Below are 18,027 nucleotides of genomic sequence, written 5' to 3' on the forward strand. Positions count from 1 at the left end.
CACTCAGAAGACCCCTGTAACTTAAAAGGTAAACCTCTCCCTCCTGTCAATCTGAAGGAGCCTATGGAGCCTGTAATCCCAGCTACCGGGGAAGTTGAGGAAGGAGAATCTCTTGAACCCTGGAGGTAGAGGTTGCAGTGAGCTGAGATCACACCACTGCACTCCAGCCTGAGCAACAGAGAGAGACCCTGTCTCAAAAAAAAAAAAAAAGGGACTAGATCATGTTTTACTGGCTTGGGCCTAAGGCCATTGGAAAATATACATGGTAAACATAGTATAAGCTTTGAAATAAATTATAAAGATCAAAGCACAATGAGAAGTTGGTTTTGGGGTATAATAATAGCATATGGAAGTTTATTTTGTGTACAAAAAAAAAAAAAATCACATACACACTATCGTAGTCCCAAGGTGAATACTGAAGGTGGGCCATGAGAACAGGACAAAAATTTTAGGGGCTGTATCTATATAGTGTTTCTTTTATCTAGCAGGCCGTGTATGGTGGCTCACACCCGTAATCCCAGCATTTTGGGAGGCTGAGGCAGGTGGATCACCTGAGGTCAGGAGTTTAAGACCAGTCTGGCCAACATGGTGAAACCCATGTCTACAAAAAATACAAAAATTACCCAGGCATGGCAGGCACCTGTAATCCCAGCTACTCAGGAGGCTGAGGCAGGAGAATTGCTTAAACCTGGGTGGCAGAGGTTGCAGTGAGCCAAGATCACACCATTGCACTCCAGCCTGGACGACAAAAGTGAAACTCCATCTCAAAAAAATAAAATATAAAAAGAGAAAGCAAGACTGGTTTATTTCTGTAGAATGTTGGCTTCTCACCGATTACATGTCTGGACCAGCACGTGAGGCATTCTGAGGGAGATCAAGAGCCACTCTACACAAAGGACGACAGTGGGCTGGGCACAGTGGTTAACACCTGTAATTTCAGCACTTTGAGAAGCCAAGGCTGGCAGATCAGAGTTGAGGGAGTTTGAGACCAGCCTGGCCAGTATAGCAAAACCCTGTCTCTACTAAAAATACAAAAAATTAGCTGGGCCATGGTTGTGCACACCTGTAATCCCAGCTTCTCGGAGGCTGAGGCACAAGAATCACTTGAACTCAGGAGCTGAGATCATGCCATTGTACTCCAGCCTGGGCAACAGAGTGAGACTGTTTCAAAAAAAAAAAACAAAACTCCAGGGACAGTGGACCCACACTGATTTATTGTAGTATATTACGTTATAATTGTATGCATGTCTGTCTGTGTATCTGTATAAAATCTAGTGTTAACCAAACTTATTCATAAAATGATAAAGTGGCTTTAAAAGTTTCCTGCAAAGTAAATACAAATGGAAGATAATACTAATAGGGCAAGTACAAGCAAACAGAAAAATGGCAGAGCTGAAACGTCTTCTACTCTTAGTATTAAATACTTTCCTCAACCTTGTAATGAAGTTAAAAATGATCATTCTCATAAGATCGAACAAAAAGTTACCTAAGAGATTGAAAGTGGTCGACAATCTTAACAGAGTTCACTAAAAGATTCAAAATTATCAAGAAGGCTACTTGAAATATGTATACTCATCAAACCTTGCACCAAATGTATATTATGCTTCCCAAGGTAAACCAGAGATGATAGCCTATGTGTACGATTTATAAATGAATGCAAATACATTGAAGGAGGCTGCTCAGAAATGTTTAAGAAAGGATGTGCAATAAAAAATGGTTCCAGAACCCGGCTTTAATGATGTGAACTCTGAATTGTGAGGCAGCCAAGGCAAATTGGGATTCTCAATTAGTTTGGTCCATGTCTGTCAGACTGCAAGTACCTTGAGAGGTGAAGTGACTCTCCCAGGTCTTCATGGCGAATCCTGCATTTTGAATCAGTCCTGGCTCCCCCACAACTCTGCAAGAATAGGCAAGTCCGTTCCCTGTCTGAACTTTATTTTCTCACCTTTACCAAGTTTGAAAGAGGTGGCTAGGAAAGGCTCTTCTGAATCACATGTTTCATAATCAGGAGTTTTTCAAGAATATGTATGTAGGTGGAAGGTATTCGGCTGGAAAAGCTGGTTAAGGAAACTGAGGCAGTGTCAGATGGAAAACCAGGAAGAGAGAGCTGCAGATCAGCCTGGTGGCTGGGCTGGAAAGACGGTCTTGGGAGCTGCAGAGAGGACAGTGTCAGGCTATGACTGCAAACACCTTCAATGGTAGTAATCTGACAGGCTGTGAAGTGAGGCTTCTCATTTGGACCCAAGTAATGTTCTTACAGGACTTTAGATAAATTGTAGTAGATGCTGGAAAGATCCCCATCCAATCAGCAGAAGTTAGCAGAAAACAGTTTAAGGATTTATACAAGTCAGGCAAATAAATCTGTTTAAAATACGTAATGCAAAGGAGTGATTTACATAATCAATAATGGCATAGACTAGCAAATACTTTAAAGGAGAGAAAGGCTAGAGTTGTCATTTACCACCTAGATCCCAAATGATATTCCAGCCTCCTGAATACAAAATTAGCTGCTTTCATTTAATAACAAAATAACAACCAAAAAAATAAAAGCTGCAGTTTTTTCTCTTATCTGCTTGTATACTATACATTAAATAATCAATCTAACTTTGTTTCTGGCATTCTTTTTCAAAGTTTTCCAGACAACAAGTGGTACAGATAAGGAGGATATAGAATCAAAGAGGCAGGGCTAGGCTGAGGCCAAGTAAGTCTTCTGGGGGAAGGTACCCAGGCCTTGGGGGAGAGTGTGGGCCAGCCTGTTGATAGGGCACAGCCCTTCCAGCCCTGGGTTCTCTAACTATATCCCTGTCAAGGTCAAGTAGCTCGAAGTTCTCTAACATCACCCTCACCTTATGTAACAGAAGCACATAAGTTCTTTATTCATTTAGTAAATAATGTTTTAAGAGCTTACTCTATGTCCTGCATTCAAATTCCAGAGCAAACACCTGTTTCAGAGAAGGTTTTCTTTTGTCCATTCAGAAATGACCATCGGCCATGATCAGTCCTGGGAATATAGCAGTGAGGGACATGTGGTTGGTCCCCGTCTTCAAGGAGCTCACGTTCTGCTGAGGATAAGATTGTCCTGGCAGAGCAACAGCATTCAGGGTTCATGAGGAGTAGCTGAGAAGGAGCAGGAGTAGCGTATACTGCTTGGTGAATGCTCTTGGAGAGGTGGAAGTTTCCAGAGAGAGGGAACAATTTAGTAATAAGTATTGCATGAGCCCCATTAAGATTCTGAAGCCATGTGTAGTTGGGCTGCTTTAGTTGGATTGGGTAGTAAAAGATTAAAACAGTTATAAATTCTTAAACGTATGATGGATTCTATTTTATACCAGATTGTGAAAAACTTCAGCCTGCATTTGACAGATGGGAGAAGGGAGGTTCAGAGAGGTCAGATGACTCCAAAAGCATACAGTTAGTTCCCAGAGTCAGAACTGGGAACTGTGACCCCCAGCCCAGTACTGTCGCCACCAGAGCCCTACCACACTTCCATGAGCGACAGTTGAGGGTGGCTTTTTATTTGCCTGATTTTATTTTGGAGTGGTTTTATCTCTCCAGCAGATTCTTCTGCTGATCCCAAACCTCGTCACTCTCCTCAGGAAGCAGTCAGGCAGATCTTCTCCCTTGTTGGCATCAGCAAGGGCACCTCAGTCAGGCCCCGAGTGTGTGGTTAGACTCATGCCAGTATGTTCAACACCACCCTTGGCTTGGCACAAGCGCTCCCTCCTGGCAGAGTTCACCTAGCCTAATTGCTTGTTTTATATCCCAGCTGCCTGACATATGCCAAACCCATGTGTTGACTCACTGGTGTCAGAGACAACTACACGGGGGCATTTCACGTTGGCTTTTGGGAGCTCTAGCAAGTAAGTGGAAACTGTAATTCATACATTTCTGGAACTCAGCACCTAACACAGAGCCTGGCTCCTAGTAGGTGCCTGGTTTTTTGTGAAATTAAAGGAATTTTAGTGACTGCAGGTACATAACACAGTAGTAAGAGTAAGGCCTCAGAAGTGAGAAGACCTAGCTTTAATGTCAGCTCAGCCAAGTGAATTCTTTTCTGGGTGACCTTGAGCAATTTGTTTTCTCTCTTTCAGTTACTTGATTGTTTTTCATTTACCAAACACTCTGAGAGCAGCATCCCATGCTTACCCTCTCTGGACATGTGGTCCAGCCCTGCTCTGGCTCACATGTAAACATGTGAGATGGCTATATAAATGCGAATGATATAAACACATGACCGTCAAGCATTAGCAAGATACTTATAAGGTGTATAAAAGCCCAGAGGAAGGGGTGATGCATTGTGTCAGGAAAAGTTGGTGATAACCTCACTGAGGTGATGACAGCTTAGATGAGACTCTAAGGATGAGTAGAAAATAACAGCCCAAAACTCCGTTACACAAAAACAGCGACCAAGAGGAAGCAAATCATGTCAAATAGAGGACTAGTGATAGAGGTTCATATGAGCTAGCTGGGAGGCCAAGCTGGTGACAATGATTTGCTCCCACATTAATGGTTTTCCACCAAGGCAGTCTTCCATTGCAGAGTTCTACATTCAAAGCAGCAGCTATTTCTTAGCCACATCTCCAGCACTGAGCAAGTGCCAAACCCTCAGTGTAGGGTCAGTGTTCCAGTGGTATGCAGAAGCCAGCTTGGACCAGTTTGCAAGAACTGATTATTAAATGTTCAAAAATTCTGCAAGCTGGTTGTTAAACACTATTAAGCCACTATTAAAAATTAAATTATATAAAATTAAATAAGATATATTAAAAACAAAGGTAATAAATATTCAAAACTTATGACTTTCTAATTGTTTTGCCATGTTTGATGTTACATTTGCCCTTGAGGTTACTCAGGACCATTGGGTCTCCATGGTGGCAGTGTCATATGATGGCATCCTCCTGTGCGTCTCTTCCCAACTCTGTTCAGTGGCATCTCGTTGGTAGCTTGAAAACAGCCATGATGAGAGTATTTACACCACAGAAATGAGCAAATGCTACAAATTAAGGCTGGTTTTCTTTTCTTTTCTTTTTTTTTTTTTTTTTTTTTTTTTTTTTTTTTTTTTTCGAAGTCGGTCATTAAGCATTTGCCAGCACACCACTGATAATATCCATTAAATAAATGGATGCAGAAAGCAATCATTAGGAAGCCCAGCACTCACATCTTTTCAAACCTCCCAGGACAAATGGATGTGGCACAAGACACAATTCAAAGGCCCCCACTGAGCTGACTTTCCATCTTCTTTGTTCCAGGGAAGGCTTTATATTAAACTGGGCTTTCCTGTCAACTGAAAATCATGAAAACAGCAGGGATGGAAATGTTTTTCTCCAGGACTTAATTCCTGAGCCAAATGCCTGTGTTGGCAAGAGGCTTCTGTGGCCTATCGGCATACAAGGAGTCAACCTAATCTTCCCCAGAATCCAAAAGCAATCCACAGGAGCCCAGGCTAAACTTGGATCTGCTCTGGCTTGCTGAGTTGGAGGCTACATGATAGGCAAATGGTGCCGATTCAGTGTTTCCCAAGTACCAGCAAATCCCCAAAGAGAGATTAATCAGAGGAGGCTGGCATGCATGTGTCTGAGGGGCAGCAGCCAGGATAGCCCCAGAAAGGAAGCCATCCCCCCAGGGCTGGTTACTGTCCAAGCAGAATCCAGAGACACATGTATCAGGAGAAGGCTGGATGGTGGCCAGCATCAGAAGATGGGATCTGTTAGTAATTCTCTGGAAGGACAGAGTTCCAGCAATACAAAATTCAATTGTCCTCTATTAAGGAAAACATCTCTCAGAACCAGCTGAATACAATCGGTGGAATAAATCTTACCCATTAGCGGAGAGATAATTTCACGTAAATACATTGGAAGACCTTCAGAGCAGAACTGAAAGTCTTTGCTGAGCCTCACCCGCTTAACTTGTTTGTGGTGTAATTGCATTTAGACCAAGGGCCTGGGAAGGAAACCACTGACTGAATTAGCATTAACCAGATTGTGTGGAGTGAGGTGAGGAGGGTGGGATGGGGTGGGGAGTCTGGTGCATTGTGGGTAGTTGTTCTTGCCTTCAGAAAGGACAAGCTGACACTAGTGAGACCAGCTGCTTTACAAGCCTGGTGTTAATTGCTTTTCTCATCCAACAGAGAAAAGTTTATCACTCTAGGAAGGTAGAGGTGTGGGTACCTCATACACGGCAGGGACTGAATTTGAGGTCTTTCTTAAATAAATGCCCTTGGGCCTCGTCGGTAGCTCTTCCGTAGGCCAGAAGAAAAAGACTTCTCAACTGAGGTGAACAGAGAAGGTTATGTGATACGCAGCAACTGCATTTTTGCCTCAGATGTCTTTCAGCGAGGGCTTTCTCCTCAGTGTGCAGACCCCTGAGGACGTCGGACCAGCCAGCGTCTTCATTTCCACCCATGGCCAGTGGCAAGTGACTGGTTAGAGTGGGGCCCAGAGTGGTGAGTCCCAGATTCAAGTCCTGGATCCGTCACCCCCTTTCTGTGGAGCTTTGGATACATAATATAACCTCTCTGGAACCCAGTCTCCTCTTCTATACAATGAGAAAGTTCCACTAACTCAGGGATCTTACAACAGACTTCTCCAGACACACAGACTCCACAGAGTTGCCTTCAGAATCACCCCGAGGGAGAGGAAGCCTCCACCCCAGCTTCGTCCAGGGCAGATATTTTCATTTGTTTTCCGCTTTGCAGTCCTTATAAAATGTCGTCTACCCAAACATTTCTGTTTCTGAAATATTTGAAAAGACATCATTGTAGATGATCTCTAATGGTCCCATGTATTTGCTTAACCACCATGTTTTTTAATGGCAACCTAGGATTTGTTAGGCATAGTTCAGGCACTGTGGGGAGAAAGAAAGAAACCTTGTCCCTGCCCTCAAAGAGCTCAGGATCTAGTGGAAGGGAGGAACGTGTATGGTTTTGTAGTGTTATCAAGGTGTCTGCATCAGGTTTTGTGGGAGAGAGGACCTAGTTCTGATTAGGGCCATCAAGAAAGGCTTCAAGGAAGAGGTGTCACTAATAGTTGGGTCTTTAGGGGTGAGAATGTTGGGAGAGGGGTACAGGAAAGACATTTTAGGCAGATAGAAGAACATTGCACAGGCACAGAGGCAGTAAGCAACATTCACCTGGCAAGTTTGGGAAAAGCAGGTAATTTCTTGTCTAAAATATAGAGTAAGGTTGAAGGAGGGATATTAGAGAGGTGTCAGATTCCAAAACTCACTCCAAGAGCATGCTAGCATTCTCCCGTCTTGAATGTCAGATGAAAGGAACTATCTTCTGTCATGCTCACTTTTTTGTACGTTCACTTCTAATAAGACTGTTAGTGACAGTAATAGCCATTGCCATTTGTGGAGTTTGCCCTATGCCAGCATGCAGAAACAAAGACTCAAAGAACTGTCACATGCCTACTGAAGTTCAGAGAGCTAGGAAGTGACAGAGCCAGGATTTGAACCCAGATCATTGAACCCCACATCCACACACAGAACTAGGCGATATTGTCCTCTGCAATCAGCTTTATCTCCATACAGCATAATATAATATCACTAGAAAATAACCTGCAAGTGAGATCATTACAAACACCTCCCAATAGCAATCATCTCAAGGACACTTTGATGCCTTAAATTGAGGTGATATTTTTTTAAAGATGATTATGTATCTTGAGTGAATACCATGAGTCCCTGGGTACAAGATGTGTCTGCGTGACTGATTTTCTGTCTTCTGGCCTCTCAGGGTTCCCTGCCAGCCAGGGATGTGATCGTGAAAGGTATATCATGTTTCTTCTCTCTTCTCTTCCCACAGGCATGCTTGTGTTATCCGTGGTCAAGTGATGACATCAGATGGAACCCCCTTGGTTGGTGTGAACATCAGTTTTGTCAATAACCCTCTCTTTGGATATACAGTCAGCAGGCAAGATGGCAGGTAGGAAACCTTCTATGAGCCAGAAAGAGTGAAGGTCCTGCTCTTGTGGTCTTATCATATAGCTGCTGCTGGACTAATAGAGTGGGAAGAGGATGGGACTTGGGTTCAGAGGCCCTGAATTCACATGCCCAGCCCTGCAAATTACTAATTGTATGACCTTGTACCTGACTCTGGCCTATGTCCCTTTGACTATAGATTTAACATTTTCTTCTCATTTGGTTCTCAGAGTAAGGAGAGGGTACCTTATACATATCATCCTGCTCCATGACTCATGATATAAAACACTGTCTTGTGAACCACTTTCTACAGAACAGACAGCTTGAGAAATCTCAGCCATTCCTTTTGTGTGGTTTCCATCCTGCAGCTGCTTAGATCTGTGCAAGCCATTTGGGTGATGACAGAATTGTGACCTTTGAATTCCTCCAGGAACCATCAGCAGAATGAAGTAAAGCTTCCTTTATAGCCCTAGCTTTCCTACCTGCTGTGTGTCCTAGGATAACTCTCCTTACCTCTCTGTGTCTCAGCTTCATCTGTTAAATGGTCCTAATGCTGTTTATCTCACAGATTGGTTTTGAGGGTTAGATGATGTGTGGATGGGGAAGCACCTGGCACATAGTATGTGTTTAATAAATCTTAGTTCCCTACCCCCACTTTTATTCATTGCCATATTTCCAGTGTCTGGCACATAATAAGCATACAATAAATAACAGCTATTTGTTAAAATTACAAATTATTGACTGAGAAGGTGATGGTGACAGGGCAGGCAATGAGAATATTTTGGAGAAAAGGGAAAGAAAAGGAGGAAAATGGAATATTTAGGCTGTCAGTGGTGACAAGTCCTCTATTTTTAATAAAACCAGGTGGTGGCAGTCCATCTGGCTGAGCGTGGGCCCATAAGGTTGATTTTCACTCTGTGTTGGAAATTATGCTCCAACTTGATTGATTTTAGCACCTCTTTAATCCAATATCAGATGTGAACATGTCCCGGCCGAGGTGATAATGAAGTAGAGGCTCATCTGCTTATAGACATGTGTGTCTCTTAGATGGGGTTGGCAAGCTTGGCATGGGGTGCCCCCTCCCCACCTCTCACTCAGTATGAATAGGAAGAGGCCCAGCTGGAAGAGGTTGGTGGCCAGTCCGCAGTGATAAACTGGCCAGGCCAGGCCACTGTTCCCTACCCTGTACACCTTCCAACCCAGGAAGGCCCTCATGAAGACTCCCCACTACAGCCTGAAGGATGCTGCCTGCTGTATGAAAATGGCAGATGTGAGCCTCCTAGGCAACAGGTATTTGGACCACATTATTACCTGCTATGAAACATTCATCCAAAAGGAGCCTCTAGGGACTGCCTTTTTTTTTTTTGCCATGGAACTTGCCAGTCACTTCTGTGAGATGGCAAATCGTCAGTCCTTATGCTGTGTTGTGGTTGGTTACAGTAGATTCAAAAAACACAGAGTGTGGCATAAGTTCAGTGGCCTTTGGGGAAAGTTCACTCTCTGACACCTCCCAATTTTTCTTGTTTGTGCTTCCTCTACAATTTCTACTGCCCATTGAGAGCGTGGAGCTAAATAATCAGCTGTTTCCTGCATCAGCCTCCTAAATTACATCACAGTAGCCAGAATTGCTGCAACAGAGCTTGAGTTTCAGATCAGTTCTTACCAATGCATTGTGGGGCTGACATTTTCTTCCTAACTCAGCCACTGCATAATGTGTGGGAAAGTTATCACTGTTCTCTTAGTGTCCAAAAATCTTTGTTATACGTGAACAGGTATCACTCCCCTCCCACCCTTCCTTAACTCACCTTCTTTCTTATCTGTCATACCTTAAGACTAGGAGATATAGTCTGGAAATAATAGTGTGCGCAAGTGGACTGAAAGTCCAGGGAGCATGTATTCTTCACTTTCCAGGAAGGCACCATGATACTTGCCCACATCCAGCTCCCCCAACCCCTATACACACACGCAAGCACATGCGCACGCACACACTGACACACACAGTCTTGCTGAAATTTCAGACTTCATGCCTTAACAGGAGCTTACAAACAGAAAAGAGTAGCAGAGAAGTTAGCCAAAGAGATCATTAAAAAGATGGAAAATAGAGGTCATGAGGAAAAACTAAAAGAATAGCAGGCAAGAGAAGCAGATTAGGCTCACTGAATTGAAAATTAGGGGCCAGGTGTGGTGTCTCACATCTGTAATCCCAGCACTTTGGGAAGCCAAGGTGGGAGGATCACTTGAGCACAGGAGTTCAAGACCAGCCTGGGCAACACGGCAAAACCTTGTCTCCACCAAAAAAATATACAAAAATTAGGCGGGTATAGTGACATGCACCTGTAGTCCTAGCAACCCAGGAGGCTGAGGCAGGAGGATTGCTCGAGCCCAGAGAGTTCTAGGCTTCAGTGAGCCATGATTGCCCCACTATACTCCTGCACCCCAGCCTGGGTGACAGTGAAACCCTCTCAAAAAAAGAAAAAAAGAGAAACAGAGGGAGAGAAAGAAAGAGAGGGAAAAGGGGGGAAAGGGAGAAAGGGGGAAAGGGAGAAAGGGGAAAAGGAAGAAAGGGAAGGGAAAAGGAAAAAGGAGAGGAGGAAAGAAAGAAAAAGCCAAGGGAATGTGTGAGGCCCTGTGCTTTTCCCATCTATTATCCCATCTGTAGAATCAGTAACACTGCCAAATGATTATGATCATCAGCTTCATTTTACAGATGAGAAAACTGAGGCTTGGAAAGGTGACGTAAGTCGCCCATGGAGCAAGTAACAGTGTCCAGAATGGCCCTGCACTGTTTGGGCTTCATCTGAGAACCAGTCCTTTCTTGTGGGGTAACATTCACATTCATATTTAAAGCAGAGTTTCCCCTCGCAGAGGAACAGACCTAGCCCCAGCCCACTACCTACACGTTTGGCAAGGCTAGCTGCCCCCAGCTTGCTCACTGCCTTGAGAATATGTCTTTTTGTGTTTGTCTTTCCTCCATCCTCACATACAACCTCTCACAAAGGGAGCTTATAAGTCTGGCTAAAATTCTTTTTGACAGTTAAAAATGTTTTATCAAGGCACAGATGCAATTCAGTTCTGTGACAGAAAAATTGTTCTTTGAGTATTTCCCCAAAACCATGGGTATTCTCTTAGAGAGCCAAAACCTGAATTCTTGATTCAAAATAAACACCACCCCGGGTGTTTCTCTATCATTGAACAATGGTGATGCCCACCTTTCTTCCCCTGAGTGAGTGAGGAACAGGCAAAGGAGTGACAGCTCCTGTAAAGGGTGGAAGAGTCAGGCTTTGGAGCCTGGAGCCCCGAATCTGGGCATGCCATCTACCAAGAGCAGAACTTGGCAGTAGGACAGGATGGTTCCATGCAGAATCCTTGCAGTCTCTGGAGGAGCAAAGAGCAAGCTAGAGCAATGGGCCCATTCTCACATGCTGGATGTATCAGGGTCAAAAGGACATCCTGCGTTAGGTCGCTCACACCAACTACACAGCTGAACCTTAGATTTAACTTCAGTAATGGCCAAATAAGAAGGGACATAGGGTGTTTAGTAGACTGTCAGTTTAGGAGTAGTTGATGGTGTCACTCTTGCATTTATCCCATCAACTTTTAACCATCAAGCACTGGGCTGGCTTCTGAAAAGGCAGGGGACTTAATGTCCCTGTGGCAGAGAGCTCAACAAGCAGTTACAGTGCAATGCCATGTGGACTTTGTGAAGGAGTGCATGTGGGCAGTGGAACCCAGGGAGGAAGCTAGGATTCTGACTGGGTAAGGCTGTGTGGAGGAGGTGAAGTTCAAGCTGTCCAGAGTTCTCCATCCAAAAAAAGCCAATTAAGACAGCCCTGGAAAATGCCTACTACAGCTTGGTTGTGACAGAAAGAACACATAAGTTTGAAGTCACCCCAGCAGATAGAATCAGGCGCAGTGAATAAGAAGCTGGAAAGAGAGGGACCCACATTCAGTTTCCAAAAAAAAAAAAAAGTTCTAACGGTCAGAACTAACCTAAAACAGAACAGTCCTCCTGTGGGTATAGCGGTCCCCTCATCTCTGGAATTGTGTAAGAAGGAACTGAATGGGCCCTTGATGGTGGTTCCTTAGAAGGAACTGATGCATCAGATGGGAGAGGGGCTAGGTCAGATGACCGCCAAGTTCTCCTCCAGTGGTTCAGCTATTACTTGATTTTAAACTTTCTGTTTTTAAGAAGAGAACACACAATTCTACTCATATCGTTTTTGTTTTTTTTTTTTTAGACAAAGTTTTGCTCCATCACCCAGTTTGGAGTGTACAATCTGAGCTCACTGCAACCTCTGACTCCCAGGGTCAAGCCATTGTCCTGCCTCAGCCTCCCAAGTAGCTGGGATTATAGGCACCCACCACGACTCCCAGTTAGTTTTTGTATTCTTAGTAGAGACGGGGTTTCACCATGTTGACTAGGCTGGTCTCGAACTCCTGAGCGCAGGTGATCTGCCCGCCTCAGCCTCTCAAAGTGCTGGATTACAGGCGTGAGCCACTGCACCCAAGCCTGGTCTTATGTCTTATTGCATGATGAACATGGGGCTATAAGTAGCAGCCAAGCCATGCCTTCTCCTTAGCTCAGCAGACCCAGCCTACAGGATTAGTGATATACTTTGGTTCGCACATGGCCTTCTTTTCCCATTGTCTATAATCTGAGTCCATCTGGCATCTAAGCATGTGGCTGCAGAACCCTCAAATCAGGTTCCCTGTGGGGCTGGGCAGTGTCAGAAACATTGGGTGTACAAATAGGAAGAAACTCAATTTTCTTCGGTGTTCAGAAAGTAAAAGTGCATGCCAAGGCTTGAATGGGAAAGTGCCTTGCTAGGTTTGTCTGCAGGTGATGGGAGTTACGATGCCAGCACCAAACAGAGCTGCCAGTATGTTTCAGCTGGGTCCCTTTTGGGCACGAGATATTTTGGGATGAGGCAAGGAAGACTCTGCCTGTACAGTCCCCACAAGCCTGAAACAAAGGCTTTGAAGGGCGTCATCTGGGATCAGGGAAGGCCTGGAGACCATCACGGAACAGGTCTGTTTGGTGTCACATTGAAGACAGAACTAGGAATAGGAAGACAGGTTTCTGCTCAGATCTCCGCATCATCCTCAGAGGCTGACGAACAGAGGCTGGGCTGCCAGCTCTCCAGACGCTGTCACAGTGATCTCATCTCAACTAGGAGGCTGGTGCTCAGTCTTCTGGCTCCTCTTTCACTTACAAGATACTGTGATTCTAACTGAGCCATCTTTAAACTGCTTAGCTATTTTGTCATTGCAAAGGTCTTTGTTGAGTAATCTATCACAATTAGAGCTGAAATTGCTGTGGAGTCATAGAATCTTAGAGACTTAAGAATAATCCATTTGAGCCTTTGCATTTCACAGATGAAAAAAAAAAGGGGGGGGGGATTAAAGAGGCTAAGTGACTTACCCAAGATCACACAGTAAGTTGAAGGCAGAGCCAGGACCAGGTTTGGGGTTCCTAACACCCAGATCAAGGCTTACTCTGCTTTATTCCCTGACTTTTCACTGGGCTTCAGCTCTGACACAGTTGAAAGGCCCTGAGTACCAGCAACACCACTGTGAGCTCTTGTGTGTCCTGGAAAATGGCTCTCCATAATAGCAGTTCATTTCAGCAGATTCTCTATGTGAATCATTTTATGGGGAAAAGAAAACTGCTTTCTAAAATCACTGCCATTGTTTGGAGCTACAGTCAAATCTTTAGACATTAGAGCCTGCCTCAAGAAATGCTCTGACCCTTTGGTGTAATTTTCTCTCCTTTCTTGGTCTCTTTCTTCTCTTTCTCATCCTGGTTCCTGCTCTTCCTGCTCTCCACCCCTTCTCAACCTTCCCCTTCGAAACAGCTTTGACTTGGTCACAAATGGCGGCATCTCCATCATCCTGCGGTTCGAGCGGGCACCTTTCATCACACAGGAGCACACCCTCTGGCTGCCTTGGGATCGCTTCTTTGTCATGGAAACCATCATCATGAGACATGAGGAAAATGAGATTCCCAGCTGTGACCTGAGCAATTTTGCCCGGCCCAATCCCGTCGTCTCTCCATCCCCACTGACGTCCTTCGCCAGCTCCTGTGCAGAGAAAGGCCCCATCGTGCCAGAAATTCAGGTACCCAGCTTTCCTAACTGCATTCCACCATGCTTTTATTTCATTTTGGGGATGGAGGAGGATCTCAGAGACAGTGGAAAGAGAGAAAACACCTCTGTGGGGCTTGGGTCAGGTCCCATCAGTCTATTATACAAAATCCAGCCACCAAATCCCACAATGGGCATGTCATGAGGGGGTGAGGGGCACCCCTCTTACACACGGAAAACACATGAGCCCCTGGAACTGCCTGGCACACTCTGGTTTATACTAAAATCTCAGCCTTTCCACTCTGCTGGTTAGCTCACTTCCGCCTACTTTCCTTTTCCCCAGCCTCCTGTGTCCCTCTCTCATTATTTCTGTTAAAAATATTTAAAATAACTGGTTCTACCAAGAGGAGTGAGACAAAGGATCCTGAATAGTGAGAATTATAATAAAGATTAAATGAGAAAAATGTGTGTGAGGTGCCTAGCACAATGTCTGTCACCTAATAAGTGCTCAATAAATTTTAGCTATTATTATTAAGATTATTTAACACACACTGCCTCTGTGCCGATTAAGGATTGCCTTGGCTCAAATCTATACATACAACTGCTTTCCTTAATTATCATTAAAAGAAACTAATTGGAACGATGCATTTTAATCTGATGGAAATCAAGATAGATGTTTTCCCCTAACAAAGCTCTGCCAGTTGAATTTCCTCCGCTGTCCCCAGCCCAGTTTCTAATGGCAGAAGCAAGGGCCTGAGGAAGAGGAGAGATGTCAGTGCAGAAGCCCAGGAGAAGTCCCGGTTGTCTCTCCTGCCTAATGAGAACTCACGTGATGTACCTGTAATGGATTTTGGGCGCCGGTGCAGCAGGGAGTTTATACATTTTTGTGTGTGTGTTTCATGCCTGGCTGAGGAAACACCTTTCTGTGCATACCCTATTGAGTGGCTTTCGATGCCAGCCAACAAGAAGGACATACAATCATTTTGAAATTTTCATTGCACTCACAAGTTGAAACCTCCTTTTCAGATTCAGTGCCTGTCTCCCGTCTCAACTACCAGGCCGACCTTTGTTATGAAATGGTTGTCAGTGGAGACAGAGCTTGCTGGAGATAAGTAATTTGTTGCTCAGCTCAGGCCCCGCTCCAGCTAGACATTTTTCCCAGGAGCAGGGACTCTGGAACAAATGGGGTTGAAGGTCACACCCTCTTTACAGTGTTCCCTGAGCTGGGTGCCTGCACATACAGTTAGGGCAAAAACCTTGCTTATTATCAGATTCACGAAATACACATAAACAAACTCTTGAATTCTCCCAGTCCTCTCCCAGCCTTTGCAAGTGCTGGGAGATGTGAATTTTAAAGAGTACATTAAAGAAGGTAAATATTTTTGAGAGCATCAGGATGGCACATCAGTCATGCCCAGGGCTTACCGAGTATAAGTCCTGCTTTGCCTCGAACTTGTAAGCTGTAGTTTAGGAAGATTGCCTTGGTTTAAGCTAAATCCCTAAAGCTTCCTGTGTTCAGGAGAATGGGGTGGAGGTAAGCATTCACACTTGTCTGTGAAATGGACAGGATGAAAAAGGCACAGATCCACTGTAAACATAGGGTAGAATAGCCATTGTCCCTTGAATAGATATGTTAGCCTCAATTGATTTAATGCCCCTTTCTTGAAACAGAGCTCAGAGCATCAAGCTGATAAAGTTCTCTGCTTTTGCCGTGTGCCTGAGCACGCTGGCATTCGTTTAAACTTTCCAACTTAGAACTGGGCCCATCGCACCCAGTAGCTAATTGACCTGAGCCTTCACTAGGTCACAGCCTTCCCCACACTGTCCATTTGGCACTGGAGCTGGGGCTCAGAGTGGCCAGAAGCTCCAGGCAGCAAGTTCATCCTTTCTGTGGGTAACCACAGGTCCCTGCCAGGCTGTGGTCTCAAATGTGCATATTTATTTGTTTGGTAAACATCTTGTAGTCTCTGTTTAATTTCCTGAAAAGGAAAGCCATTTGGAACAGATCTCATTTGAGGAAAGTTCTGAGAGAGAAGCCATCCTTCCTGCTTAGGCAGCCGGCTGCAACAGTCTCTCTTCATGGCACCCATGCTGCCAGCACCACCAGCAGCAGCAGCAGCAGCACTGCATGCCACCTGACAACGTTTCTGTGCTAAGCACTTTACCTGTGTGACCTTACTCAGTCCTCACACAAAGCCAGAGAGGAGACTGAGATTCAGATGTTCTATGAGCTTTCTAGGATAACACAGCTCGTGAACCAGTGGCAATGTGACCTAAGTATTTTATATGCATTATCCTATGTGTTCCCTCAAAACTGCAATGAAATGAGTGCTGTCATCCCTGTTGTACAGAGCAGGAGGCTGAGGCTCAGCGAGGTGAGGTGACTTCTGCGGGGTCCCCACATGACAGCTGGCCTCAGAAACCAGGTCCTCTGACATGTTATACTCTTCCTCAATTCTTTCTCCCATCTCATTCATGCTTTTCCCCTCCTCCTCCTGCTTCTCTTCACCCTCTGCTTCCTGCCTTCTTTCCACTGTTTCCTCTTCCCTCCCCCTTCTGCTTTTCCTTTTACCACCTGAACACCCAGAGAACATGGGGCCTCACCATCTTCCCTCCACCGGGTGAGTCAGTGACCATCCCTTGCTGTGATCTGCTTCTGCTTTGTAGGCTTTGCAGGAGGAAATCTCTATCTCTGGCTGCAAGATGAGGCTGAGCTACCTGAGCAGCCGGACCCCTGGCTACAAATCTGTCCTGAGGATCAGCCTCACCCACCCGACCATCCCCTTCAACCTCATGAAGGTGCACCTCATGGTAGCAGTGGAGGGTCGCCTCTTCAGGAAGTGGTTTGCCGCAGCCCCAGACCTGTCCCATTATTTCATTTGGGACAAGACAGACGTCTACAACCAGAAGGTGTTTGGGCTCTCAGAAGCCTTCGGTAAGCCTCCTGGCTACAGGACTCAGAGAATAGCACCTCTACCTCCCTGGTTTCTTCTTCCTTCCTTCCTCTTCTCAGATCACAAATACCTAAGGCTTAATTGACTTTTAAGACCTCTGCATGACTGTCCAGGACCTAAAAAAATGTACTGAAAGATTTGAATGTAGAAAATCCAACAATTACAATAGGGCTACAGAACCAAACAGCTCTGGAAAAGCACCATGGTGTCTTGTGAGGGACTAAGTAAGAGGTCGTGTGCCACAAAGGCAGGGTCAGGTGGACACTCGCTGGCCACCCCACAGCCATCCTGCAGGAACTTACCCATTAAAATAGGAGAGCTGAAAAGAAAAATGATTTATTTATTTATTTATTTATTTATTTGAGCTGCAGGAACTAAGATTCTTTCTTCATCAGAAATGCTTTTGGGCCTCTTTACCCAGTCAGAGACGTCATTTCTTTGTTATTGCTATTGCTGTGTCTTTGTAAGATGAAACAGAAGTTGGCTATAGCCTCACCTGGAGTCCCAGCCTCACTTGGCCCTTGGGCTCCCAGGGGCTGGCTGGATGCATTTCTGCTTCCAGATTAGAGGAGGTCCCAGGAAGGGCTCAGAGCTGGACTCTTAGCAGGCCTAACCCTGCAGAGCTGATCTACCAAGCACTTAAGAGTAACCACCCAGCAAATCCCTTCTCGTCTTGAACTCCACTCAAATTTCATTCCCTTAGGTTCAGCAAAAGCAGAGATTCAGCAAAGGCAGAATGAGGAAACAGAGAAATAATGTTATTTAGAAAGGAAGGAAGTGCGGGAGGAAGAGAAGGAAGGAAGGGGAAGAGAAGGGGGAAAGGTGCAGGGAAGAGGGAAGGGAGGGAGTAAGGAGAAGCACTGAAGGGAGAGAGGGAAAGAAGGGGAAGAAAGAAGAGGACGGAGGTGGGAAGGAAATAAGAGAAGGTTGCTTGAGCACCTGCCGTGGGCAATATGCTCCCCTGTGCATTAGTATCTCAGTTAAACCTTATACTCTGTGAGTCAAAAATCGTCACCCCTAAATTCTGCATGAAGAAACTGAGGCCCAGAGAAGTAAGATGACTTCTCAGCTAGGAA

The 18,027-nt window shown here is 45.0% G+C and overlaps 1 protein-coding gene across 8 annotated transcripts in view; it reads left to right on the forward strand.

The window, feature by feature from the left end:
- TENM4 (teneurin transmembrane protein 4) overlaps window positions 1-18,027 on the forward strand; it is an 827,507-nt gene that overhangs the window by 741,365 nt on the left and 68,115 nt on the right. For all 8 annotated transcript variants that reach the window (XM_017509841.2, XM_017509836.2, XM_017509838.2 and 5 more), the window contains 3 exons: window positions 7,799-7,918; window positions 13,770-14,031; window positions 16,665-16,932. In XM_017509841.2, coding sequence (XP_017365330.1) covers window positions 7,799-7,918; window positions 13,770-14,031; window positions 16,665-16,932 — 650 coding nt within the window. The remainder of the gene's footprint in view (window positions 1-7,798; window positions 7,919-13,769; window positions 14,032-16,664; window positions 16,933-18,027) is intronic.

The sequence above is a fragment of the Cebus imitator genome, unplaced genomic scaffold (genome assembly GCF_001604975.1).
Source record: "Cebus imitator isolate Cc_AM_T3 unplaced genomic scaffold, Cebus_imitator-1.0 Scaffold424, whole genome shotgun sequence".
NCBI lineage: Eukaryota > Metazoa > Chordata > Mammalia > Primates > Cebidae > Cebus > Cebus imitator.